At 43.7% G+C, this 25,889-nt stretch overlaps 4 protein-coding genes across 8 annotated transcripts; 3 read left to right on the top strand and 1 right to left on the bottom strand.

Annotated features, from left to right (window-relative positions):
- Positions 1 to 1,100: 1,100 nt before the first annotated feature.
- RB195_024401 (uncharacterized protein) lies at positions 1,101 to 23,018 on the bottom strand (the record flags this gene model as incomplete). 5 transcript variants are annotated; one of them, XM_064212159.1, is made up of 14 exons in its annotated part: positions 1,101 to 1,260; positions 8,541 to 8,619; positions 8,751 to 8,924; positions 9,191 to 9,282; positions 9,579 to 9,728; positions 12,122 to 12,246; positions 12,347 to 12,495; positions 12,702 to 12,783; positions 14,709 to 14,815; positions 19,204 to 19,289; positions 19,371 to 19,477; positions 22,193 to 22,274; positions 22,811 to 22,930; positions 22,987 to 23,018. In XM_064212159.1, 14 exons carry the CDS (start codon positions 23,016 to 23,018, stop codon positions 1,101 to 1,103), a joined length of 1,545 nt encoding a protein of 514 aa, XP_064068040.1. The 5 variants fall into 5 exon arrangements, with proteins under 5 accessions (XP_064068040.1, XP_064068041.1, XP_064068043.1 ...); XM_064212161.1 differs by lacking the exons at positions 14,709 to 14,815; positions 22,193 to 22,274; positions 22,811 to 22,930; positions 22,987 to 23,018 and having other exon boundaries at positions 19,371 to 19,467; XM_064212162.1 differs by lacking the exons at positions 14,709 to 14,815; positions 19,204 to 19,289; positions 19,371 to 19,477; ... (1 more) ...; positions 22,811 to 22,930; positions 22,987 to 23,018 and adding an exon at positions 13,260 to 13,388 and having other exon boundaries at positions 12,122 to 12,264.
- A 296-nt stretch (positions 23,019 to 23,314) lies between these two features.
- RB195_024400 (uncharacterized protein) lies at positions 23,315 to 23,836 on the top strand (the record flags this gene model as incomplete). The annotated part of the gene is made up of 1 exon (XM_064212158.1): positions 23,315 to 23,836. One exon carries the CDS (start codon positions 23,315 to 23,317, stop codon positions 23,834 to 23,836), a length of 522 nt encoding a protein of 173 aa, XP_064068039.1.
- A 104-nt stretch (positions 23,837 to 23,940) lies between these two features.
- On the top strand, positions 23,941 to 24,531 carry RB195_024399 (uncharacterized protein; the record flags this gene model as incomplete). Its single annotated transcript, XM_064212157.1, has 1 exon — positions 23,941 to 24,531. The coding sequence occupies one exon, from the start codon at positions 23,941 to 23,943 to the stop codon at positions 24,529 to 24,531; it is 591 nt and encodes a 196-aa protein (XP_064068038.1).
- A 195-nt stretch (positions 24,532 to 24,726) lies between these two features.
- Positions 24,727 to 25,050, top strand: RB195_024398 (uncharacterized protein; the record flags this gene model as incomplete). Its single annotated transcript, XM_064212156.1, has 1 exon — positions 24,727 to 25,050. One exon carries the CDS (start codon positions 24,727 to 24,729, stop codon positions 25,048 to 25,050), a length of 324 nt encoding a protein of 107 aa, XP_064068037.1.
- Between the last annotated feature and the right edge of the window lie 839 nt (positions 25,051 to 25,889).

Genomic DNA, 25,889 nt, shown 5'->3' with positions numbered 1-25,889 from the left:
TTTTTACTTATGTAAAGTTATATTGGATAGAAGGATTTACTTCTTCTCTTTTCTTCCCAATAATATGCGCTTAGTTTACTACATCCGTACATCAGAATTCGCTTCAGCAATTCGTTTTTCACTTTCAAAATTCGCAATATCCACCGCTTCGTCGCGCGCGGCGTTGTTTAGAGAGCAATAGGGAGGCGGGGTGTAGGTGATCTCAGGCGATCGTAGGGAATGTCTAGCTTGTGGAGCGGCAGCCGTAATTACGCAGAAGAGCGAGGTGCCGAAGGGTGGACAGGAGCGGTCAGCCGGTTTTCACGGGTACCTCTTGTCCTCCCGCACCCGGATAAACAGCCCTGAGGCCCTTTAAGGGGAATCGAGGCAGGGGATGGGACCTTAGGCACGAGCGCGCACGGTTCGGAGGGGCTAGGCCGCCATCCGATGGCTAGCCCAGCGCAGGCCCCTCCGGATCCGGGCAGTCGGCCCCGAGTCCTACCAACGATACCCGCCGCTCCTCCTCGGAGCGGATCCGGGGGACGACAACGGCGTTCTTCTCCTCGGTTTTCTCTCACTGTTCATCATCATTCATCACAGCACTGTTGAACTTGTTGCTTCGTTCCCTCGTTCAAATATTCTCAAATTCAATTTCACACTCTAACTCGAAGTTCTGCTTATGCGATTTATAGTGCTGAAGATTATGGCCGTGAGCGGCATCTTAGCAGGCTATGCAATTCGTTGGTTCAGTCAGTCGAGTTCAAGGTAGCCTTAGTCGTTGAGTATCGAGTCTTGACAGAAAATTTTGCGCTTTGTATTACAGCAGATAGTCTGTGAAACAAACTGAAGCCTGGTGTAACTGCGGCCGAAGCGGTTCACTAGAATGCTAACTCATTCCTGCAGCCTGTTGTAGCTAGCAAATTTCACTGTTTTATTTCTTATTTTAGCATGCTCGTGTTTTTTTAATATTGTTGATAGATTATTACAAGAGGATATTGTCAACAGAAAAACGGAAGAAGAGGCAAACAACAGCAAATCGAAGCTATGTTTGAGGCCAGTGATGTCTATGATTATTAGCGATGACTACTAAACAAATTCTTGAACACTACGAACGGAATTACCTACTGAAGACTTTGTAACACTTGTACGTCGAGGATGTCTGCATAGTGAAGGAATCGACTGCAAAAGACGTCATCTGATTGGCACTCTTCGATCTCGAACGACTTCCCAAAGCACGGTACACCTCCATATGAGGACGGAGGAGAAACACATGCACGTACCCTGACATTGGAAATATCATAGAAATTAAAATCTTCTCCAAGGATGTATTTGCTTTGCTCGCTCTCTAGTAGCAAGGAGAGGATTTTACCAGAATACTGCTACTACTACACTACTTTGTTGCTCATGAATCATTTACGTTTAGAAGATAAGATAACTGTTAAGTGAAATGGAAGAGTGTACTTTAACGTAGTAAAAGTCATCAGTTTATTTTTCCTCGAGTATTTCTTTGAATAGTAGACGATGAAAAGAGAAACAACTTGAGGCGTAGAGAAACAGCAGTTTGCACATAATCTATTCCACCAATTTGGAGTTGCACAGAACATCCACAGCTAAATATTGTTTCAGTGTAGTGCACATTGGATTATTTAGCACCGTGCCTAATCACAACATGTCAGGGCAGTAACGTTTCTGCGCTTATCGATGCAATTACTCAGGGATGGTGTGAAAAATGACAGAGGAAGTTCTCATCAATAGTCATCGACCCACTAAGCAACAAACTTAATAAAAACTGTGCGCAATAACGAATCGCATCACTTTATCGACTTATCTTTACTTCTGAGATGTGAAGAAAAGTTTCATAACGAGTGCAGTACACTACTTATTAGGAGTTCACTGTAGGTCATCGTTCGGGGAATTTTTCTATGTCAGTTTCTTCAAGCAATAGAAATGGTATGAAACGTCTTCGAGAATGACACCGAAGTCGCACAATACTAGGAACAAGTCTGTGAAGCATATACCTTAGAAGAATCAGGACCCGAATTTTACCCAACTAGGCAACTACTTACGCGGAAGCCATTATATGAAACCATTCAAAATGGATTTTATCATCTGTGCGGTTATTAAACGTCGTTTTGTTGCATAACTTTAACATCAATATAATATAACTTTATCACTTATATTAACGTGATTTCGTTCCATCCTCCACAACGGTTTACAGCCTCATAGTGCGTGGAGGTGACTCTGGGCGTCGAACTGCGATGATGTTCGTCCTCCGGCAGGGTCTCCCAAGCTGAGAAGGATCGGAAGCCTAGTTAAGAGTAAACCACTGCTAAGATTCACCACCGTCTTGCCAGAATGTCGCAAGGTGGCCCCCTGATCCATATAGGTTGGGCGAAGACCTGTAGTGAAAGCTAAGCTCGCCGTGGCAGGGCTGCTTAGTCTGGGAAAAAGTATTTTTGCCACTCCAGCATATTCACTGCCTCAGTACCCTGCACACTGGGCCCTGCCCTCTCAGACAAATCTCAGGTTGCTCGAGACATCTTTGATTCTGGATCAAGGCGACACACGCACGACTCGCCATGGAGACTGTCTCAGACTGTGTACTTACAACGCGAGAACAGTTTCCACAGACGCTGACCTGCATGCTCTTCTCGAAGCTGCAGAGCGTATCAAATTTCACGTGGTTGCTCTGCAGAAGACCAAATGCAGAAGGAGCGACGTACGACAGATGAATGCCGGTACACTCTTCATTCGTGGAGAGAAGGTTACGTTGCGAAATGTAGACGGTTTGTTGAGCGCTCATCTGTCGTCCATCTTGTCGATTCTCACGAGAACGAGAAGTCCTTGTCTGGCCATTCTTCGCCTCCGCTCTCTGCGCCAAAACCCATCAGTATCATCAACTGATACTCACCAACATCAGCAACTGATGAATCCTAAATGGACGCGTTTTACGAGGAACTGGAGGAAGTAATCCGCAACGAGAAGTCCTTTTTCAAATTCGTTGCCGGAGACTTCAAGCAAAAGTAGGAAAGGCCACAGAAGAACTCTCTTTTCATGAAAAAAGATCATCGTCGGTGGACATGGGAATCGCCCAATGGCGCGACTCGTGCGGAGATTTACCACATACTCACCAACCTCAACCGGAGGTGGTGTCTACTTGACGCCTCAGTAGTACCATCCTTTTGTAGTGGTTCTGATCACTGTCTCCTTCGTGCGAAAATACAACTTAGCCACGCGATGGAAAACAGCATCTGCTATCAGCAACGAAGGAGAAAAGAACTCGTCTGCGACGACTGCATACTCAAGGACTCCTTGTCCCAAGGAGACTGGCACATCGAGGAGGACCCAAACGTTGACTACGAGATGCTGCTAAGATGATTACGAGCCTGTGCTGAGCGTACCTCCAAGCCGCGAACGACAAGCTTGGATCGAATTTCGAAAATCCGAATGTATCGCACACTGCGCGGTTAGTGGCAAACACTAGCTGCTGAAAAGCTTTGCAGGAGGATCTTTCAAAATACAAGCACAACAAGATTCTGGAAGCAGAACGAGTGCAAAGAAGTGCCGCAGGGATCTCTGCGAATATAATATTCCGCTAGCAGCCTTGCTGAGCGAAGACAGGATTCGTACATCTTCTCGTCATCAGATGGAAATCATTACAGAGAGGTGCAACTCGAACTTCTTCCATTCATCAACTCCTGTGTCAAGCCCGATCATCCCTACTGGTAAAACTTCACCACGGATTCCCCCTTTGGAAGAAATGAATGAAAGTTGGCACGGTGCACATGACCTCCTACCTTCAGAAAGAAAGGATCCCAGATTAGTGGGAGACCTCGCGAACCGTTCTTATTCCTAAGAAAGGTGACCGAGAGAACCTTCGGAACTACCGTCCGATATGCTTGCTGAGCGAAGCATTCACCAAAATCATCCTCACGCGCATATCTAGGACGCTGGATGAAGACCAGCCTCAAGAACAAGCTGGATTCCGTCAGGGGTTCAGCTGCTAGGACCACATCCAGACCGTGTCGAGGGTCATAGAGGTTTGCCAGGAATACCGCTTACCCCTTGTTCTAACCTTCGTCAACTATGAGAAAGCCTTCTACAGCGTAGAAACGACTGCAATACTGCCAGCCTGCTGGTCGACCAAAGTGTGGACGCGTCGTATGTGAGGACATTAGTAGACATTAGACACGACTAGTATACAGCTTTCCACCGCCCTCTCATTATACCCATTGGAAAGGGAGTACGACAAGGCGATGCTATATCGCCGAAGCTGTTCACGGCTGCATTACAATGGATAATGGAATTACTTTCCTGGGAAGAAAGGGGCACACGTTTTGATGGAAGATTTCTCTCGAACATTCGTTTCGCGGACGACATCGTTCTCCTTTCGAGCAGCACTAATGAAGCAGGAACGATGCTCAACGAATTGAAGCAGGGAAGAGAATAGGACTGCGAATAAACAGAAAGAAGACACAATTCATGAAGAACGCCTACTGCGAGGACGGAGGAGTACAACTTGAAGTCTCCCAAATTGTGGAAACTTCGTCATACGTATACCTCGGACGTTCTATGAACATGAAAGACGACTTGAGGGAAGAACTAAATAGAAGAATGAGAGCAGCATGGGCAGCATTCGCAGCCATCAGGGAAGCTACGGACCAACTAACGGACCAAGATCTTCGTGCCCATCTGTTTGACTCAACAGCTCTTCTGGCGTTCTGTTACGCAGCGTTGACGTGCGTAGACACCGCTGCCACGTCTAGGAAGCTACTTACTACCCACAGAACCCTTGAGAGATGTCTTCTGAAGTTTAACCGGCGCACACAACACCTAGCTCCGATTTAAAAGGAATGTCCCGTCTTCGCGACCCAGCGGAATATGTTTTGAAAGCAAAACATAGATGGGCCGGTCGCATCATGAGAAGAAACGACGATAGATGGACTAAAAGAACGCTAGAGTGGACCCCAAAAAATGCTTAACGTCCTCGAGGGAGACCGCCAACGAGATGGGGTGACATGTTCGCTACACGGATAGACCACCTGAGAGCTCAGCTGGATACTGCTCAAGGACCTCGTCAACGTCACTCACGAAACTTGAGAACATCTTGGATGACAATGGCGAAGGAACGAAACGAGTGGAAGGGATGCTGGGACCCGCACGTCCAGTGAAGACGGGCCATCTGAGTAAGATTTCGTTCCTTAACTTGAACGGATGTTATGAGTTATTCCGTTGAATTAAGTGATTCTGCCGATTCTGGATTCATGGAGGGTGTTTTGTTGATGATTGATTGGACGTGCGACCATCGAATACTTTGTAGAAGCTTTAGGAAAAAAAGAAAAAAGTTCGTGCAGCCATCGAATACTTTGTGGAAGGTTCAGAAATAAAATTATTGGATCATAATGATCAATCAACGGGATTATCTTTGCTGCTATTCTTAGTTCTAGATTTTTATATTCAAAATGTGACAAGCTGCGTCAAATGAATTCAGAAAGTAGACATTGAGGAATAACTCAAAAGAACAAAACACATATCCAGAAGGACTGTGGATGAGAAGAACAAACAAGGTGCCGTGTGCGTAATCAAGTTCGTACTGTCGTACGTAGTTCAATACATTCAGATTCAAAATTATTGAAGTACATTTGTTATTTCGGTTGCTTTAGGTCACCCAAAAAATGAGTTTTTTTCTTCAACTGCACTGTGGGAGTATATTTCGTCACAGACAAAGGAATTTTGGAAGAGAGGTATTAAAAATTTCGGAAAGGGGCTAACTGCGGGCCAAAGGTGACTTTGTGTCTGCTTTGAGATGCAAGTGGGTTTAGGGGATAGGATATCTCCTGTGCCACGACTCATATATAATATCTTGTATCCTACAGTCGTTAAGTCAGACCCCGCAATCAAATGACTGAATGGTGAAGATTAGGGGGTTTGGAGTCGCCTCCAACAAACAAGCGCCATCTTTCCATACCTAGAAAGCACGACGTCCTTCCGGAAAACTCGCAGGACCAGATGCTTGGAAGTTCCCTGTAGGTGTCAAATCAAAACGTAAGACGCTATTGAGAAAGAATCTCCTGACTCAGGATGAACGTCTGGTATGGTACGGCAGAGCGGGGAAGGGCGAAACAGAAATGAGCTAACTAAGCTAATCTGTACATACGTCGCATGTACGCATCGAGTACGGCTACTCAAGATTTCATTATGGAAGCCAGGGAGATTGAATACGACATCACCCAATTGACCGAGACCAGACGCACTGACCGCCGTTCAGTAGAGGAGTTGATGGAGCCAATGTCCTTGCCGACAAAGGTATGGTAATGAACTACTAATTTTTCGATTAACTGACGAATCAAATCGGTCGTTTAAGCGTGAAAATACGGATCAACACCAACTTTGACTACTTTCATAGCATATGTACCAACATCGAGTTACGATGAAGGCAAAGTTGAAGAGTTCTAGGAAAAGGATACTTACAAAAAGGAATGATAACTTCTATAAGGTCTTGTTGGTGATTTTATTGCCAAAATTATCCCTAGAAGTCCTGTATTCTGAGAAACTCCTGAACAAATTTAAATCAGGACAAACGGTCTAAAATGAAGTGGGTAGAGAAAGAGGCTCTCCGAGTTTATCATGGAGATCTTTTACGTTAACCTTATTCCGAACAGTTCTAGAAAATTTCTCTATGTCAGATGTGAGAGTCGCCCGGTAAAGGATAATTTAATTGTAGACTTGATCGGCAGTAAAAGGTGTTTCCTGGCGAATATCGTTGTCGTCACAGAGTCCTATGCCAGACTGGACCATCACCTCCTTCGAGGAGGATTTTTCTTCACACGAAAAGAAGAAAAAGTCGCAAAGTTTAGAGTGCGCAGTCCGAAGACCATCGACAACAGAGACCTCATCGCTTCGCTTGCCGGTGTTTGGAAAGAAACTGCAGTTGACAACATCGGCGACGAATATTGCGAAAATGATAGAACATCATCACGACTGTGCCATTTAAGCGGTTCCAAAACCACCAAGAAATGTTTGTGTGCGGAAACTGAGGAGCTGAGACGTCAACGTGGAGCTGCCAGGCACTGCAGAGAAGTGATAAAATAAGAGCTCAAGGAGAGAAAAGCGGAAGTGTCACCTAGAGCAACAGAGGGGAGAGAGCATTTCAATACGTTCGTCAGAACAACAGCCAAGCAAAAACTGTCTTCCTGAATCCAAATAAGACAGCCGTTGGGTCGGAGCTGTCAGTGACTGTATACTACCCAATAGCAAACGCTCTTCAAGAACTGACCCGGTGATTTATAATTCTTTACAAAATCATTTGAAGAAAGGTACGACCCCTTCCGAGTTTCTTGTGGGAAGAGAAGAAACTGAAAAATACTTGCTCGCGATTGGGACAAATGGAGCTTGCTCGAGAAGATCGACGAACACCGTACACGGGAGCAGAACATATTATAAAAATAAATCAATTGCTTCAACGATGACTTGTATTCTACTATAGTGAAAATGATTTTACAGAAGTGTCGATGCCGCTCAAGCGCAATCCACATGTACTACAGATACAGAAATAAAAGTTAGTATGTTCATAAGCTTCACCAACGTAGCGATTACACTTTTTTCCTGGGATATGCAGCGGTTTCTACGCCTAAAAGAAGACAATTCAAAGTTTTGCTGGAGAAAAAGAATGTGGTTTGTTTGGATGTCGTGAAACATTACGTTGAGCACTGTAAAGCGACAGCAATACGACATTACTAGAAAGATGGTCGTCCGCCACATGTCTACGATTGTGCGGGTGGGGCAGTATCTCCTGCGTATTTGCGTTACATAAGTAGGATTGCTGATAGCTTCTCATAACTTCCGGATTATTAGGTGAGATTGAACGTAGTCGTGAATGACACCATTATCTCTATTTATTCGTGCATAGATCCCAACACCGTCAATTTCGTGATTTTCTGCCTTCGAGAAAGCGATTGGAATCGAGGTGGGAACGTCGAGAATTGCAGAATTGTGCTAGCAAGTGTCCTCCCTCAATCCTAAGCGCTACTCTCCACTGTACCACTTTGAGCGCAGCCACTTAAGCGGCTGCACCGTGCTTCATGTTGTTTTGACCCTACTGTAGTTGAGTAAGAAACATAAAACTAACGCTACAAAACGTTTCATCACCATCATCGTCGAATGGTTGAGTGTGGATTGCTACCAACTTCTCTTATAACTTTGAAACAAGTTCATTCCAATAGTTTTCTTTGTTCGATGACTTTTAGGGATATTCACTGCATCTTCGCAGTTCTCAAACGTTCACAAATTCTAGCAGTAGCACTTCGGTGAATACTATAACAGACCACAAGTTTTTTTCTTTTTTGTACACGAGAAAACTGCTTTGATAATTAGCTCTTGCACATTTATAGTAGCTTGTTGCTTTTTAGCCATGTCAAATGGGAAGAAATCTGTTAAGGAAATGTGAAATGTGACAAAAAAGCAACAGAAAGACCAAAAGAATGGAAAATATTACGAAAACTGACAACATATGAGAGACATCGCAACAAACAAACAAATACATACGCAAAAAGCTTATTCACCTGGTTCTCGAGCCTAATCCACAATTGCCAACACAGCGTGACCACTCATTCCATGCAGACCACTCGCCATCCACTGATTCTGTAATTCAGACATGTTAGCAAGACTGTTTCAATAGAGGAAGCATTGCTGAATTTCGCCAGTAACTACTATGGTTACAAAAAGTGCTCTGCTGTAAGTTAAACTATGAGTTTTATGAACAAAAAGCGAACCGATACAGGATTCAGAGGCACACACTGATGTTTGGTGTGCTAAACCACGACAGATTTCCCCACCAAGTGCTGGAGACGGGCTATCACATGCACGAGCCCGAGACTGAAGCGCGAAACCGCAGCCGGTCGGACAATTGCTCCACGAAGACCACTTTCCCCAGGATCCGTCTACCGCTGTAAGTGGGACAAAATTAACCAAAAAATGCTAGCAAAAGGGTTTCGGAATTATATAGGCTTTATCCCTTATGAACTCTGGAACGATTCGATCAGTGGTCAGAGAGCACCACAGCAATAAAAAAAGACTAAGCAAAAATGGAGTCAGAGCCTGCGAACTTATCATAAACTCGTGCGTTGCTCAATAGAAAGTAATGCTACTTTGTGTTCTTTTCAAAACGCTATTGCGTAAAAACAAGCGATAACCAAGTGATGAACTAAATTACAGCGACCGCAATCGTTTTCACAAGACTGCAGTTCATAGTCGCTTCCAGAGCATGGCTTGCCTCCTTGAGACGGACGTGGCTCCGAACAGAATCTGAAAAAGAGTAAAAAAAAAATTGTTTCTTAACCAAAAAGTAGTAGCATTAGAGAAGAGGTCGTTGTACAAAAACTAGGTTAAATTGCTAAATATAGCGAGAAATACACCATAAGTTGTTGCAAGGCAAGCAAGAGATGACAACTAACAGTGAGAAGTAAGAATTGGATAAAATAAATATATCTCACGTTCCAAACTAAAGGAAAGGGCTGATTTGGAGAGTGATGTCATCTTTCACTTTTAATTACTTGACTTTCTAGAAAACATCTACACATATGTAATGTTTCTGAACTAGCCTGGTTCTACTCCGATGGGCATCTGTACAGGAGCCTGCACAATCAGTCCACTCCCCCCATTCACTCCATCCTCCATCTACCCGTTTGCCACATGGATGGGAGGATGTGCACAGTCTCTGTTCAAAAGAGTAGCCCACACAGTACGATCCCCTGGAATTACTTTGGTTTACCAAAACAAGCGAAGCTCCCAAATACTGGTTGCCTTTTCGCCATTCATCCTCTCATAATGAAAAAATATGAAGAAAAACTGTGCAATGTAACTTTCGCTCATGTTTGAAAGGGAGAACTCATCGAAACCAAGGAAGGACTCTGTCGACTTCATTACTAGGAGGTCGTATATAGTGGACTTATTGAGCAAATCAAAGAACAACGGGAACACAGGTGATAAATTCAATTTGTTGTTCAGTGTTGTCGATCGATGCAACACGAAATTTTTTTTTTTTTGACTCACGTACAGAATAATGAGATGTCAGCAGGTATGAATGTTTAGGAGATAGAAGAAACTTTGCAAAAACTTGGGGAGACCAATGTCTTTTATTGAAGAATTAGGAACACCTGACAACAGAAAAAATTTATTGTCCTCTACTTGTACATCATACAGTCTCGCTTAACATAGATCCTCAGGTTCTGCTATTTTTGAATCGATTCCAAAATTTTCACCAACTTTTTTTTCTTTTTCGGCACGTCTGGTTCAGGGTTGTTAACGATAACACTACAGTGTAGCCTGTCAACTAAGTATTGAAGACTGTTTGTCGAACGGCACTTGGCACAGCGCACTGCGTTGAGCAATTCTCGTTTAAAGGCATCACTCCACGAATCTGAGGTTGTACGGATTTCAGGTGGAGTACTCGTATACGGGATAGTAGATTATGGAGAGGGGTGATTCCGTCCATTTGTTCCTAATTGCCATAAAAAACAGCCCGGAAGATACAGCTTCGGGCGATCTGGCGCTCTATTCTCTACGAAGAGTTGGACTGGAGCGCGTCAGCCTTCTGCGGCGCCGCATCTTCCGGGCCGTTTCTTACGGCAATTAGGAAGAAATGGACGGAATCACCCCCCTCTCCATAATCTACTATCCCGTATACGAATACTCCACCTGAAATTCGTACCACCTCAGATTCGTGGGGTCATGCCTTTAAGTGTAGAACACACGTGCAACATGTGCACGCTGTCATGGTTTCATCCGTGGCTGCCAGACGCTAACGCTGAGGCTAGACTGCCTTGTGGACGTTTTCAGGTGTGTCCTTTGTCTTCGAGCTTCCTCACCTAGTATCACCGTCGTAAAAAGATTAGTTTTAGCTTATTGTGGACTGACTGTTGCGATAGTAATCCTGCTTAGTATGAGGGAAACAGCAGGTTCAGGCATTTGATTCATAGGCTTGGCCGATCGGTCAATGGTCTGAAGCTAACATCTGGAGGATCATGACTGAACGCCTCTAACTCAGAATCCCACCTAGTCAAGATAGCAAGAAGTTTGTTTCTCGGTGTCGAGTATGTGCCCCAGTATGTGGCCTTGCCGGTATGGATATTCTCTGCTGGTTGCCAAAGCCAAATCACTTTGCTTCAATGTGGGGACGCAAAATCACGTGTCTACGACATGTTACTGGTCAAGATGTTGTTTTAACCGACTTCGAAATTTCGACAAACGAACTTCCGAATGGACATTTGCCGCGATAATATGCTTCACTGGGAAAAAATAGGAAAACCGATCTAAACGCATTCATGGTTTTCTCGGCCTCCTTTGCTTTTTCAAGTACTAGCAAAGTGCATCACCACTTCTGAGTTAAACGAATTAAATGACTACTTTGTTAATGTTAGGACTCTCGTGAAAATTATTGAACTGTAGCTTCCACGACGAACGTTACTCCCCTAAAAAAGGGGTCTTATGTCAAATTGTAGCAAATTATCGATTTTGAGATTCGTTTCCCAATCATCTGTTTACAGGCAGCGTATCACGAAATTGACATAGTACGAAAACTCCGGCGAAAATGTAGAGTTCGGGTTGTAGGTAACGTGAACCAGCGTGAGTCCGTTCACCTTCCCTAATCAACGTAAGAAGCAGTGTGGAGACGGCGTTTTTACGATGATATCAGTTGCGACCACCGTTGTGCATCAACGAGCATGCGAAAACAGTGAGATCCTCTCAGCAGAATATTCAAGTAAAACCAATGAATAGGCTGCTGATGGGACATGAACATGTACAAGAGGGTGTGTTCTGACGTAGGAAATGAAAGGGTTCCCATCCCGATTAAGGAAAAATGAGCGAAGTTACGCTTGTTTCCGTAATCTGAAACTTAAACTTTACGTTTTCTCTGCGGTTTCCGTACCACGTCAATTTGGTGATAAGCTACCTTTAAGTCCTTCTTCGAAAACAATCATAATGCTTTCCAAACATTCATGCCTTTATTCAACTAGAGCTTGTATTATGATTTTCACACGAGCCTTCAAACTCCAGTAAATTGTTCGGTGTTGTTGCATATTGTGTACGTGTTGCTCTATACAAAATAAAAGATAGATTCACCTATACAGAACTACAATAGTACCTGTTCGACGGAAGTGGATCAGAACACATCCGGTTACGGATTTGATGCCCTGTGCCTTGGCAATCCTTTGAACATTCTGACCATTCCGACCATGAAGACCACCCTCCGGGAGAAGCGGCACATGACTGGAGTTGATGTTGAATCTAGTTTTCATTACTATAGTAGATTCTCAACTCTTGTTAGGATACCATCAGTTCTGACTACAATTATGATCAATGCGCCTACCATTGGAAAACATGGTCTTTGTTGGAGCGCGCAGCCAGTGCAAAATCCCTGCACTTTTGGGTTAGAAAGGAGGCAAAATCTTCTCCTACTTTCCATCATTGTGAAACACGAACAAGCGGACCATGGCGACCACGGTGACCACATAGGAACTTTAATGAGAAATTTATTAAATGTTTTCAAATGTGTCTTCTTTTCTCTGAAATCCATTTTTTCTCATGTGTTGGAACGTTTTTCTATCATTCCGGAATTAGGTAGCAGAAAAAATGCCCTTTGTATGTCAAGGTCAAGTGGCATGAAAACACCATAACGGTCAAGGAGCGCTTCAATATAATTTTCTGAGTACACTCAAACTGACCGTTTGATGGGTAGTCTTCCTTTCGTCCTAAACACTCTATGTGTGCAGAACATGAGCGAGATTCCGTTGAAAAGCCATGACACTGCAAATAATTGCCAAATTTCACTTTTTGAGGTTCCAAAAAGAAATTTCAGGCGAGAAAAGGTATACGTTTTACAGCCGAAGGAGTGATAATGTCAGAAAAGCCAAGGGATTTCTGCTAATCATAATCGCAATTATCAAATTTGTAAGTGAAAAGGAAGACACATGAGCTCCGTTTTTCCTACGAATCTCATAAGATACAGTCTTGGGCAGTAACCTCAGGCAGCAATATACATCTTTTTCGAATTCCTGCTTGCAGAGAAGCTAAAAGCTGAAAGCGTAAATAATCAAATGATGTCATTTTTGCAAGGAAGTATTGATGGAGACAATGACCTGAACGTAAGGTATTTTCTAATGATGTAGCTCATGTCTCAAATCACACTTCACTTTTTTCTGTAAGTAGTTACACAACGTGAAAAGCTAGAACTCAAGACTCAATTTGCCGCAAAAGTCGATTTGTACATTAGTAATACGCACGAAACATAAGCTCATGTACACATTTGTGACAGCGAACAATGAAGTCGTCAAAATAGTAGAAACGATCATAATGCGAGCAGGAGGTGAGCGAGAGTGTGGAGCAGTTGGGAATCGTGGGGACAGAAGCATCACGATAAAAGCAAAAGCAGGCATGAGACTTTTTTAGATGTGGAGGAGACAGAACGCATGGGTAGGAAAGGGTGCGTGCAACCCATATTGGAAGCGGTATTGAACATGAAATAATAACGCATGAATGTGCGAATGGGTGATGATAGGATCTGAGCGTACTCCAGTATAAGGAGGTTTCCTCAAAATATTCGACACACATTATGCAACTGATTGATAAAAGAGAAAAGAGCAGCAGTCTTCGCACCAACAAATCTATCACTGCATGCAAGCCGCCTGTTTTCAGCTTTGGTGAACAGTTAAAGACAGCGTATCACGAAATTGACGAAGTTGGCAACTCTGAGCGGAATTGTAGAGTTTGGGGTGTGGATATACGAGTGCCCACTCAATTCCCCATAAGTGTCCTGAAAAGCAGCAAGAGAAAGGCGTGTGTTCCCACGAGGTACGTGAAAACGCGCCGCCTTTTGGCATCAAATTCCTCATCAACCTATTCGTTGGTTTTACTTGTAAAGGCTGGTGAGGAGACCTCATAGATCTTTCACCGTTCGCTCGTGGATGCACCTAATGCACAAACGCGAAGCATTTTAACGAACTTTGTAAGAACAAACGCCGTTCCCACGCCTTTTTAGGACGATAAGGGAAAATTGGATGGAGCAACGCTTATGCTCGTAATCTACATCCCAAACTCTATATTGTCCAAAAGAGATCTCAAAATCATCAGCTTCGTGGAACGCTCCCTTCATTTTGTCAACTTTTCTAATAATAAAGTAGTATTGTCTTCCTCACGAATGTTGAGTTTACTATAATTTCCCTTATAGATATATGTTGACCTCCTGTCATCAGTCCTTACGAAAGTATTTACTGTTCCTCCATAAAGCTGAAAAAGTTCTATACCAATCATCACTTCGCGCTTTCTTGATCACAGCAAGCTCTCGGAATTATGCGGGTCATTTAAAACAACGGAAATCGCCTTGTAAGCCTTTAGCCCTCCATATGTGAGCTAAGTAAGCTTGCAACCTTAGCTCTCCATGTCCCTACACTGAAAACAATTTCATGTCACTGCAAATAATTTCTCTACAGCAGTGATTGCACAATCACATCAAAATTAAGCTTATGAGAAAGAAAAATTGTTGCTGCTCACGCAGTTCGGTGTATGCAAAGAAAAGACACAATTTTTCTTTTTTGCAAAGCAATCACAATCGCAATGGTCTCTAGTTAACTCTATCCATTCAAACCGCTAATCAAATAATAATGTACTTTTCACATCATGTCTGCTGAATGATACTCTACAGATTTTTATGACAAATTGCGAATAAGTAGTACCTGAAATAAAAAACTTTGTAAGCAATGGCGTCTCCTTGATTGCATGCCACCGCCACCGCATGTTACAGAACACAAGGACCAGGCAGACCAAGATGACCAGCTCTCCTCTCAAAAAGACAGTTTCTCAGTATAAGGTCAGCGATTGCCACTTACAGTAGACGTTAGCCAAATTACAAAAACCTTTCGAAGTGAGCAGTTTCGTAAAATGTAAGCGTGAAATGAGTTATAATGCAGTATTTTTCTAATGATTGCTTCAGATTCAATTTGCTCTATAAGAACAAGAATTATTAAGCGCGGAGACGTTTCTTTAAAGGCAGTATATCATGAATCTGAGGTGGTGAGGAAGTCCGCGTGAAAAGCTAGAGACGAGGTTGTTGATTGCGGGATCCGGGGTGGTTCTGCTCATCTCTCCCTAATCGCCGTAAAAACGGCATGGAGGATGCCGTTTCTCGAGATGATCTCAGTTGCAACGAGTCACCTTTGTGCACACGCTGCGTCGTCCTGCGAGCAATCGAAAGCCAGTGAGCTCTCCTCGACTGCTTATTCCAGTAAAACCAGTGAACAGACAGCTCAGGGAACCGGAGTACAAATTGGCACGTTAAGGCGTACCTGGCAGGCGGTTACCACACAATTTTTTTTGCGACGATTAGGAATAGACGAACACAACAACCCCGGACCCAGCAATCTACAACACCATGTCTAATTTTGTGCATGATTTCCCTTACCAGCTCAGATTCATAGGTGCCTGCGTTTAAACTGCACTAAACTGCCCTTAAAGCAGCATACCACGAAATTGGTGATGTTAGGATCTGTTAACCAATACATTGCAGTAGTACGCGAGTATGAGCGCGGTAACTGCGAATCGCATCCCTCTCCCGCGTCAATCCAAAAAAACGTGTGAATTATCCCTGCATGATTCCTACTAGATCTCACACATTTCAGTTAGTGAGAAATTGTAATTTTTCTTTTCCAACAGAGAGAGGTTGGAGTAAAAGCATGCAAACAAAAAAGCTAAACTTTAGTCCGTCACTGTGTATGCAGCTCCTGGTACGATATGGCTTCTTGCAAGGAAGAATTTCTGCTCCTTTTGAACACGATAATGACCAGTAAACAATATACACTCAAAATCGAACCTTTTCCAACGTTTTTATGATCATTCCACCTCAGACAGACTTCGAGGGATGGCTTCTAGAACTGAGATCGACATCACCTTAGTTTTTTCTTCTATGCAGAGAGACAGTCGTCGCATGTAGCGTGTTTTTACTACTATACCATACTTTTTTTGCAACAAACCGCATCAGTGGTTTCGAAAACTTTTGGATTCTTTTGTCACGCAGAGTCCGTAGTCATCGCAGATCGCGCACAGATATTTTCGTCCTCCTTGTTCTTCATTCTCTCAGGACTAACGAGGTGTGATGAATGTAGAAGGTGATCGAAATGCTTATGAGCTATTAAGAACAGATGGTGTCACAGCCTTCCTGCAGGCTTTCCTCTCACCTACGCCCAGCAAGCTATAAAAAATTGAGGATTATAGGTACATTTGTTAAGATTCCTTCACACGACCTTGGATTTTTGTTTTGTTTTGGAAAAGAAATACTTTTCGTTTTACGCCACTTTTCTAACTGTGCGCATACTTGGACCAGACGATAGACAAGAGAAACCAACAAGATTTTGTAATTGTATTTATATGTTGTGTAAACATCTATTATTTGTTGTATGCCCTCAGCAAAGTTCCGCTCTTAGCTTCTAGGCTATAAGCTTTATCAACGATGGGAATAATAGCGATTCCAAAACTTTTGCATCTACCGCTTGAATATTTGCTAAAACATAACTTCGTAATGAATTTCATACATATTTATCACAAAATAAGCCCTGGAGTCGTAATCATTCGTCCAAACAATTAGTATACCTTGCGTAATCGGAGATCTGTTCAGAATAGGCATGAAGGCGATTTCTTTGTAGATTTCTTGTACGGAGTATTACAGAATTTGAAAATAATGTTTTTGTTTATTTTTTCATGCTTCCGTTCTCGAAAGAAGAATAAATCGTTCAGAGGCTTTCTGAGTATAATAAGCTTTTTTTTGAGCGCCGCGAGATAAGGCAGGTCCCGTATGGGCGCATTTGGGGTCTGCATTAATCTTCAGACCAAGACTGCAGACCGTTCGGCTAAGAGAAGCAGAAAACAGTAAGTGATGAAGAGGAAAAAAAGATTCGGAGTTCAATGCTCAAAAGTTTCTTTTTTAAACTTTTTGCATTCCTTCCACTTGGAGAATCAATATCCGGGTTAGTTCAGAATGTTCTTAAAGCTTTCTCTCTGCTTCTTCAAATCAGTTTTAAGAGGAAAGGTTCTAATAAATCCAAAGAAGACAAGGACGTAAGCTAACAGAAAAACTCGCTAACGAAAAATAACTTTTAAAATCTATTGTTTAAGAAATAAAAAGTTGGTGTATTTTAGCGAAGTCCAAAAAAAAACGGTTCGTACAAATTGTTCATAGCCTATCAGCACAAGTAAAGCAACGACAACAAAACGTAGTTGATAAGATGCCGTTCCATCTCATTTTTCTGCGTCCTGGCGCCAGCGCACAGGTGTGACCCTAGAACCCTTCACACCCCAACTTCTTGCTTTTTGGCGCTGTGACGCCATTGGACGATGCACGAATCCGCGTTGTACCGGTCTCTAGAGAGAACCAGAACGTCGCGATTGAACCCGTTTCATTGCGTAAAGCATTTTCCTGACGCCCAAGCACACAGACACAGACAAGCACACACAGGCTAAGCTCGTTCTCATGTAGCACGATCATAAATAATATGATGGGAAGAGATATTAAATGGTATGTCATGTAGGTAAGATATAATGTCAATGATGACAAAACCATAATTACATCTGAGAGCACGCATTCTCCTAGCGTGATGTGCGCAGAAATATCTAACCACATCGCCCGTATCTACACAACAAACCATGGTGGCTACACCAGTCTACCTACGTCTGACTCTGCACTGGTATTTTTCTACTTGGTATTTTTTATATATAGAGGAAAAACTTTCTCAAAGAATTTTATAAGTGAGTACAAATTTTCTACGGCTTCTCCATAAATCATCACTTTCAAAAACAATGAAACTTATTGCCATAGTTCTCATCTCGCTTCGGATTATGTTGTCAACTTTCGGGTTTTTTTCCATGGAAATGGTTTTGGTAATTAGCTCTTGCACATACAGAGCTACTGCTTGCTTGAAAGCATCACCCCACGAAGGTCGGGGGGAGGGGTGGTTTATGCCCACACAGGGCCGTAGATTGTAGGGAATGATTGATTCCGTGATTCCGTTCATTTCTCCCTGTATCAGTGGAAATGGACGATCCCGGGACGCTGTTTGCGTATGACGAAAATGCGCAACGGCACGCTGTAAAAGAGCACGTCGTGGGAAATAGCGTTCCGCGATCGTCCGTTTCCACTTATACAGGACAGAAACACTCTCTTCCTCCCCCCCCCCCCCCATTTCCGTATAGGCGTAACCCACCTAAAACCCGTGCCACCCCAGGTTCGTGGGGTTATGTGTTTAAAGGCAGCATATCACGATTAGTACGGGGTGCTGCAACCACAACGAAAGCCTAGAGTTTGGGATGTAGATTACGGAAACAAGCGTCGTGGAAAATGGCCACCGCACCACCCTTGTGCATGGACTGCATTCACGGGAGGTCTTAAACCACCGCTGACCTCTCCTCAGTAAAATATTGAAGTAAAACCAATGAATGATCTGCTAATGGAATAGTACTTGTGTACAATGGTGCGCGTTCTGAGGGATGATGAGATCGCTTCCGTAATCTACAACTCGAACTCTAGGATTTCGTTGTAGTTTTCGCATCACTTCAAAATCGTCCTACGCTGCCTTTAAAGAAATAAGAGAGTACGAAGTACAAAAAACATAATACACTATTTCTGGTTTTTCGACTATTTCCAACAAATCCGAAACTGCAAATTTTCTTTCCGCAATTTTTGCCCTTATTAGGCGGGCCAAGGACTTGTGATTCACTGTGTTAAACGCCGATTGATTGATTTCATTCTTATTCAATAGGGAGAGAAGAATAACACGTTTGCTTCCAATTACTTCTTACTAATAAATGATTGCTTCCAAGAACTTTTATATACAGGATTATATACTTTTATTACTTTTATAAGATTATTACATTTTTGACATCATCTTCAATCATTTGCACTAGATTTAACCAAAACCAAGTAAAGAATCAAAGAGAAGAGGAAAAATGGTGTATTTTTGTTCACTACTACTTTATTAAGATTTTGTCAGAAAATCGTGATTAGGTCGGATCTTTTTTCTGTTGAATGTTATACGAAATAAGAGCAAGAGAATCCCACTTTGTTCAACGTTTAAAAAATGTTGACTGCGCTAAACATCCGTTCTGAAGAAAAAAACTGAAGGTTGAGGCATTAACACAGGATACGTTAACATTTACAACTGCATTATAAAGTAAAATAACTACCATCAGGGCAACCCTGCATATTGCAGTTTTCACTGTCTGCCCGGTGAGACTGAAGAGGACAATTTTGCTCGCCGCAAACACGTGTCCTAAAAAGCATTAGGCAAAACATTAGATAAAAATAGGTGTATCCAAAAAAAAAGAAACAAAAAACTCGGTACCAAACTCACCTTCTCCTTCTTCCGGTACCACAACTATGCGAACATTCTGACCACTCAGACCATGCCCCTTCTCGACTGTTTCCAACAGTAACAATTTGTCCTCCATGTGCCACTACCTGGATACAAAAAAGGAATTGGTTGAGTTGAAAGAAATCTTACCGAACATATCGTATATCTACTAGATTGAAGGGATAGTTTTGTTTCTTGTAACTAAGATGTTGTGGGAACTCATACCACTGTAATATTTTAGTTTTTCAACAGTAACAATTTTCTTATTTAAAGTCAAAGTTGAGGCTAGGATAACCTGTAGGCACATGTGCGATCGCACTCCAGTTTCTAAGCCATAAATAAATTCTGAGACATTAACTATTTGCAACCTTTTTTTTGTCGTGATCGTATAAAATGAAACGTTTCGGAGCAATTCAAGAACAACAGCTATTATATGGAACAGTTTATTTTTCATAAGGTAAAAAACGGCAAAATTTGCAACGCAGACACAGCTCTTGCTTCTACCCCTTTTATTTTTTTTCATTATTTATTTTGGTCACCAGTCTGAAGGTCCGGCTAAAACCGGACTTCATACTTTGTGTGGCATTTATTTCGCTTGCCATCACTGATCAATAAAAATTAATAACAGTGGCATTTTCTGCAAAGTAGGAATTCTGCTTTTCTAACAGCGACTTCTTCTTTCTTTTTTTAAAAATTTAGGCGAAAGAATTCATAGTTTTCTTCCAATTCGCGTCATCTCTACATTTGAAGAACTTCAGCTTCAAACGCTCCTTCGATACCAACATAATTTAGACACAATTTGAAAGCATTATCCTGAGTACGGGATTTCTTCCTGTTTTCTCCCCAACTGCTATCACAGAATGATGATGTTTAACATAAAGTGAAAACGACATCATTGTACTGTAAGATAACGTTTTACGTCAGATCACGTTAACTGTTTGCTGTTTAAGCGGCTGGTTTCATTCGTGTTTTCACTTCGTGAGAAAGCATGTTACCAATCTGAGGCAAACGTGCGAGGAAACAGCAGAGGAGTCATAGAAGGAAAGAGCGGCACCGGCTATGAAACGGTTGCAACGAATCATACACCTTTCGCGACATGCACACGAAATTACTGCGCGATGCTGTTGCACTATGACGCAGAAATCTAACGTCGTTGGATCCGCGTCACCCCATTTTACTGTCTTGTGGCGCAGGCGCACCAATCCGACGCTGCACGACCCGTTTCACCCCATTTTTTCAGCTATCTGGCGTTGGTGCACCAACTTGACGCCGTGGGACCTGTCCCGTCGGACCCCCTTTTCTGAATATTCGTGACACACAGACAAATACCCACACACATGGACTAAGCTCGTTATTACATATCATGATGTTAGAATAATGATATGCAAGTTCCGGTTCTCGAGGAGCATTGTTATTTTTACCCATACCGGTTTTTACTATTTATTGCCCGACGTTAGAAGAGCATGATGATTATGACTGCGTTGTAATGGAGCAGCTGTGCTTTTCACTCCCGTCCAGGTAAAATAAATCTGCTCAAATGTTGGATCCACTGAGTTAGTTTTTTTCTGTTGTTAGAATGAGAAGTTTCAAGTAACTTTTTGTACTTCTATAACATCGCGTGTTGGATCGATTGTGAATTGAGCTGTAATTTATTCGTCGAAATTTGCAGTCTGTAAAGCATTTGTATTCCCGACGTGGCAGAATCGGCAAAAGCGCGCGGACGCAAAACAGTCACAAAATTGGCAATATTCAGATCTTTTTGAATAGATGGAAGTAGTGATGCAGTTCACGATTATGAGTGTAATCACACTCAATTCCCCTAATAATCTAAAAAGACGTGTGAAGCACCTTGTATCTTCCGCTTCCTCAGCAATGCAACTTATTACGTAAACACCAACTACGTGCTTTGAGAGCAATCGCTTACACAACATTACCGAGCTTCATGTTGTTTTGACCAAGCTGTGTAACCAGAAGCTTCATTTGCAACCATAGTCTTCAGAGTCCTGCGTTTTTGGCCATTTTCGTCTTACAATTTTATAATCAACACCTGTGAGGAAAATTTTAAAAATATTAAGAAGAGAATAACTTCTTGGCATATGTGATGCAAAAACGTAGAGTTCTATCATATCCGAGTCCTGTTGAGTTGTGTTTTTAGTCAAAAGTTCTATAAGCCTCTGACTTGAGACGTCAAGCTTACTCTTGTCACAGAACACGCCTTTGGTTGTTCGCCACTTCAGCCGTGCGGCGTTTACTCGAGCCGTGGCCTAACGTGTAAGCCTCCCCTCAGATCGATCGCGGAACTGAGATATTTGAAAGCAGGTGTCTCCGGAATGTCTGTGACGTTTGTCCTAAGAGTGTCGCTCTGGTCTACGCCACCCGTTATGTAGTCGGTCTTTTTGACGTTGAAATGTAGTCCAAACATTGCTACTCTATCGCATCTCAGTTGAGTTTGCTGCTCCAGTTCCTCTTTGTGTTAGGACGCCAGCATGATGTTGTCAGTGCAAAGTAGCGTCCAAGGTGTAGGCTTCAGAAAGTCTCATTTTGATATCTACGACAGTTATGAAAAGCAGCAGAGAAACGGCAAATCCTTTTTACAGGCCGAAGGAGATGCGAAATTTCGCCGACGTTCCTGTAGCCGTTTGCACTTGACTTCGTGGATCAGTGTAGACCATGTGGACACATCTTGTTAGCCCTTCTGGGGCAGAATGTCATAGTGAAGCGTAGTATATGACTGATCGAACGTTTTCTTCAAGTTCTTCAAATTGAAGAATGTGAGATGCAGTGGTTTCTGCTTCTCATGATGCTTCGCCGCACTGATTTACAGACAGACGGGCAATGTCTCGAATACTGCTGTCGATAGCGCGTTCAAAAGTCTTCATACTGTGAGACAACACTTGCCTCGGCCTGAATTTTGAGCACTTGAGTTTATTCCACGGATCTCCCTCACTAGAAGGATCACAGCCTGTTAGTCGCGAGGCTACGTGGCGCGTCCCCGGGTGGCGGATAGGGGACTAATCGCGGACCAAAAGCGACATTGTGCTTGCCCAGAGACGCAGGTGGAATCAGAGGACAGACCCTCTGTTTCTGCTGAGCCAGGACTCACTCATGACATCCTTGTATCCCGTACGTCGGTCCGGCCAAAAGCCTGCAATCAAGTGACTGGGAGGTGCAAGGGAGGCGGTTTGGAGTCGCCTCAAACAAATAAGCTCCACATGTCCACTCCGGAAGAACGCAGCGTTCTCCCAAAAACTCATGCGACTAGAGACTTGCAACCTGCCCATGGTTTTTAAAATTTTACGCGTGTCACAGTAATAGAAAAGAGTCTCCTGATTCCGGAGGAAGGCCTGGTACGGTAGCGCCAGGAAGGACGGGGTTGCAGGAGTCATGTAGGCTACCGAAACGGAAAAGGATTAGGATGGCGATCTGTACTTATAACGCACGTACGCTGGCATCGGAAGCGACCATCGAAGATCTGATCATGCAAACCAAGAAGATTAAGTACGACGTCATCGGACTGACCGAGACGAGACGACATCACCCTCTCAACGCCGTATATGAATCTGGAGAATAACTGTTCTTAGGAACATGCGACAATAGAGGTGTTGGTGGAGTTAACCTCCTCTTCAACACGAGTATGGCAAAGAACATCGACTCTTTCGAACAATTTACGACTCGAATCGGACGTCTGCGGATGAGAAGGTGTGGACCAACACCAGCTTGACTATCTTCGTCGCTTACGCTCCAACATCAAGCTGCGAAGAAGAAGTCGAAGCTTTCTATATGGACCTGGAGAAGTTCTATCGAGAAGATCATGCCTTCTACAAGGTCATAATTAGCGATTTCAACGCCAAAGTTGGCCCAAGAAGAACGCCCGAGGATCTTCACATCGGGACCCACGGCCTACAACGGAATGACCAGGGGGATAGAGGCTCTCCGAGTTCATCATGACGACTAAGACCATCCATGGGAACTCGCAATTCCAGAAGCCCTCCTCTCTACGCTGGACGTGGGAGTCACCCGGCGGAGGGTACAGTAAAAACAGTAAAAAAGTAGAAATAGACCACATCATCGTCAATAAAAGGTTCTGCTTGTCGGATGTCGCTGTTGTACCAAAGTTATATAGGGGATCGGACCATCGCCTCCTCCGAGAGAGATTTTCCTTCACAAGGAGAGCAGAGAAAGCCGCCAAGTTCAGAGAGAGAAATCCCAAGACCATCATCAACTCGGATCTCTTCGCTACGCTAGCCGGCTTTTGGGAAGATTCCGCAATGGACAACATCGACGAGGAATATGACTGGCTTGTTGAACACCTTCACCACTGCGCGAAGAAGCCTGAGAGTTTTAAAAAAACCGAGAGACGCCTGTCTCTTGAAACTCTCGAGCTGATACGCCAGCGTGGAGCAGCACGAGCCGCAGAGAACCAAGAACTCCGTCCGAGCTCGCAAGGCTTTGCAGAGAGGCGATAAAGGAAGACCTCAAAGAGAGAAGAGCAGAAGTGCTGGCTGAAGCTGCAGAGGAGGGGAAAAGCATCCGCTATGCCCGTCGAGACTTCGCCACTCGCAAGACGAGGATGACTGCTCTCTGGAACCCAAAGGAAACAGTCATTGCATCGAGAAGGAGGATGGAGAAAATCATCTACGACTTCTACTCTGATCTCTTCGACAGCCATGTCCACTTGCCTCCTCACCATCTGGGGGAAGACGGACAAGTCATTCCAGAGGTTCTCCCGTCCGAAATACGACATGCTATCATGTGGGTAAGAAATCGTACCGCACCCGGTCGCGACAGAATAAGACCAGAACACCTGAAGAACCTTCCGCCAGTACTCATCAACACCCTGGCGAGGCTCTTTACACGTTATCTGTCGGAATGCAAGGTTCCTAGACAGTGGAAGACCAGCAAGACCGTGTTGTTGTATAAAAGGGGAGATCCACATAACATCGGCAACTATCGTCCAATCTGCCTACTGTCCGTCATCTACAAGCTCTTTACAGGAGTGATCCTTAATAGGATTGAAAAAGTCTTGGATGAAGGACAGCCATGCGAGCAAGCAGGGTTTCGAAAAGGATTCAGCACATTGACCACATTCACACTGTTTCGAAACTTATCGAGGTATCACGAGAGTAGAAGATTTCGCTCTGTCTCACCTTCATCGACTTGAAGAAGGCCTTCTACTCAGTTGAGACGGAAGCGGTCGTGACAATCTCAGTACATAAAGGTACTTCGAGAGTTGTACAGTAACTTCACGAGCGGAATTTCGCCATTCTACAATAATATCATCATTGACGTGAAGAGGGGGGTCCGACAAAGTGATACAATTTCACCCAAAATATTCACAGCCACCCTCGAGAACGCAATGCGAAACTTGGAATGGGACGACATGGGAGTGAAGGTTGATGGTCGGCAGCTACACCATTTGCGCTTTGCTGATGACATCGTACTGGTAACACCTAGCATCAGCCAAGCGGAACGAATGCTGACCGAATTCGACGAAACATGTGGATGCATCGGTCTTCAGCTGAATCTACAAAAGACGATGTTCATGCGGAACGGAGCTGGGCAGGAGGAGACGAGCGGCTTGGGGAGCGTACAAGAGCATCGAGGATGTAGTGAAGAATACCAAGAACACTCGGCTCCGTGCTCATCTCGTCAACACCACTACTCGTACTTCCCGCTTTGACATACATGCGTGCGGAAACATGCGCATTTCGCAAGCAGAAAGAAAACGCGGTGAGCGTCACTGAACGCGCAATTGAGAGAGTGATGCTAGGAGTATCCCGTTTCGCGCAAGTGAGGGACAGGATTCGAAATTCTCTCCTACGTCAGTGATCGAAGATTAGAGACGTCGCCGCGTTTGCCAAGGAAAAAAAAGGAAAAACGTGTGCCGGACACGTGATGCGCTTTAACGACAACCGTTGGACCAGAGCCGTGAGCGACTGGGTTCCCCGCGATATTAAGCGCACTACAGGAAGACCGCCGACCCGATGGTCAGATTTCTTCACGAAGTCTTTGAAAGAAAAAATTTGATGCTCTTCGTGTCTCACGCGAAAGGAGGAACCGCTGGGCTACTCTGGCGCGCGATCGGGACAAAGGGAAGAATTACTGGCGCCCGCTCGACCAGTTCGAAGATCAACGGGAGTCAAGGTGATCAAGGTGAGTTTATTGCCTTTCTTCTTCCGAACGGGCATTGTCTTGTTTCGTCTCCAAACCACATGCGTCTTCATTTCTTCCACAATTCGTTCCAGAAACTGCGCCGGGCAGTTTACAGGATTCCAACCCCTAGTTAGGGCTTACGCTGGCAGAGCTGGGAAAATTTGTGAGTGGGAGAACTTTTCTGTTGAGATTCTTTCGGAGTACTTACACTTTCTATCCCTTTTTCCACTCCATTGGAATGCTTCAATTTTCGTCAGTGACGCCGTAGAACTTTTCAACATCATCGTCCTAGCGATGACGAGATTTCGCTAGTAGGTGGATGAGGTGTTCGCCATCGCGTGTGTCTAGCCTCTTATAATTGTCACC

The sequence above is a fragment of the Necator americanus genome, chromosome X (assembly GCF_031761385.1).
Source record: "Necator americanus strain Aroian chromosome X, whole genome shotgun sequence".
Taxonomy (NCBI): domain Eukaryota; kingdom Metazoa; phylum Nematoda; class Chromadorea; order Rhabditida; family Ancylostomatidae; genus Necator; species Necator americanus.
The sequence above is the reverse complement of the archived record's forward strand: the minus strand, read 5'-3'. Positions and strand labels throughout refer to the sequence as shown.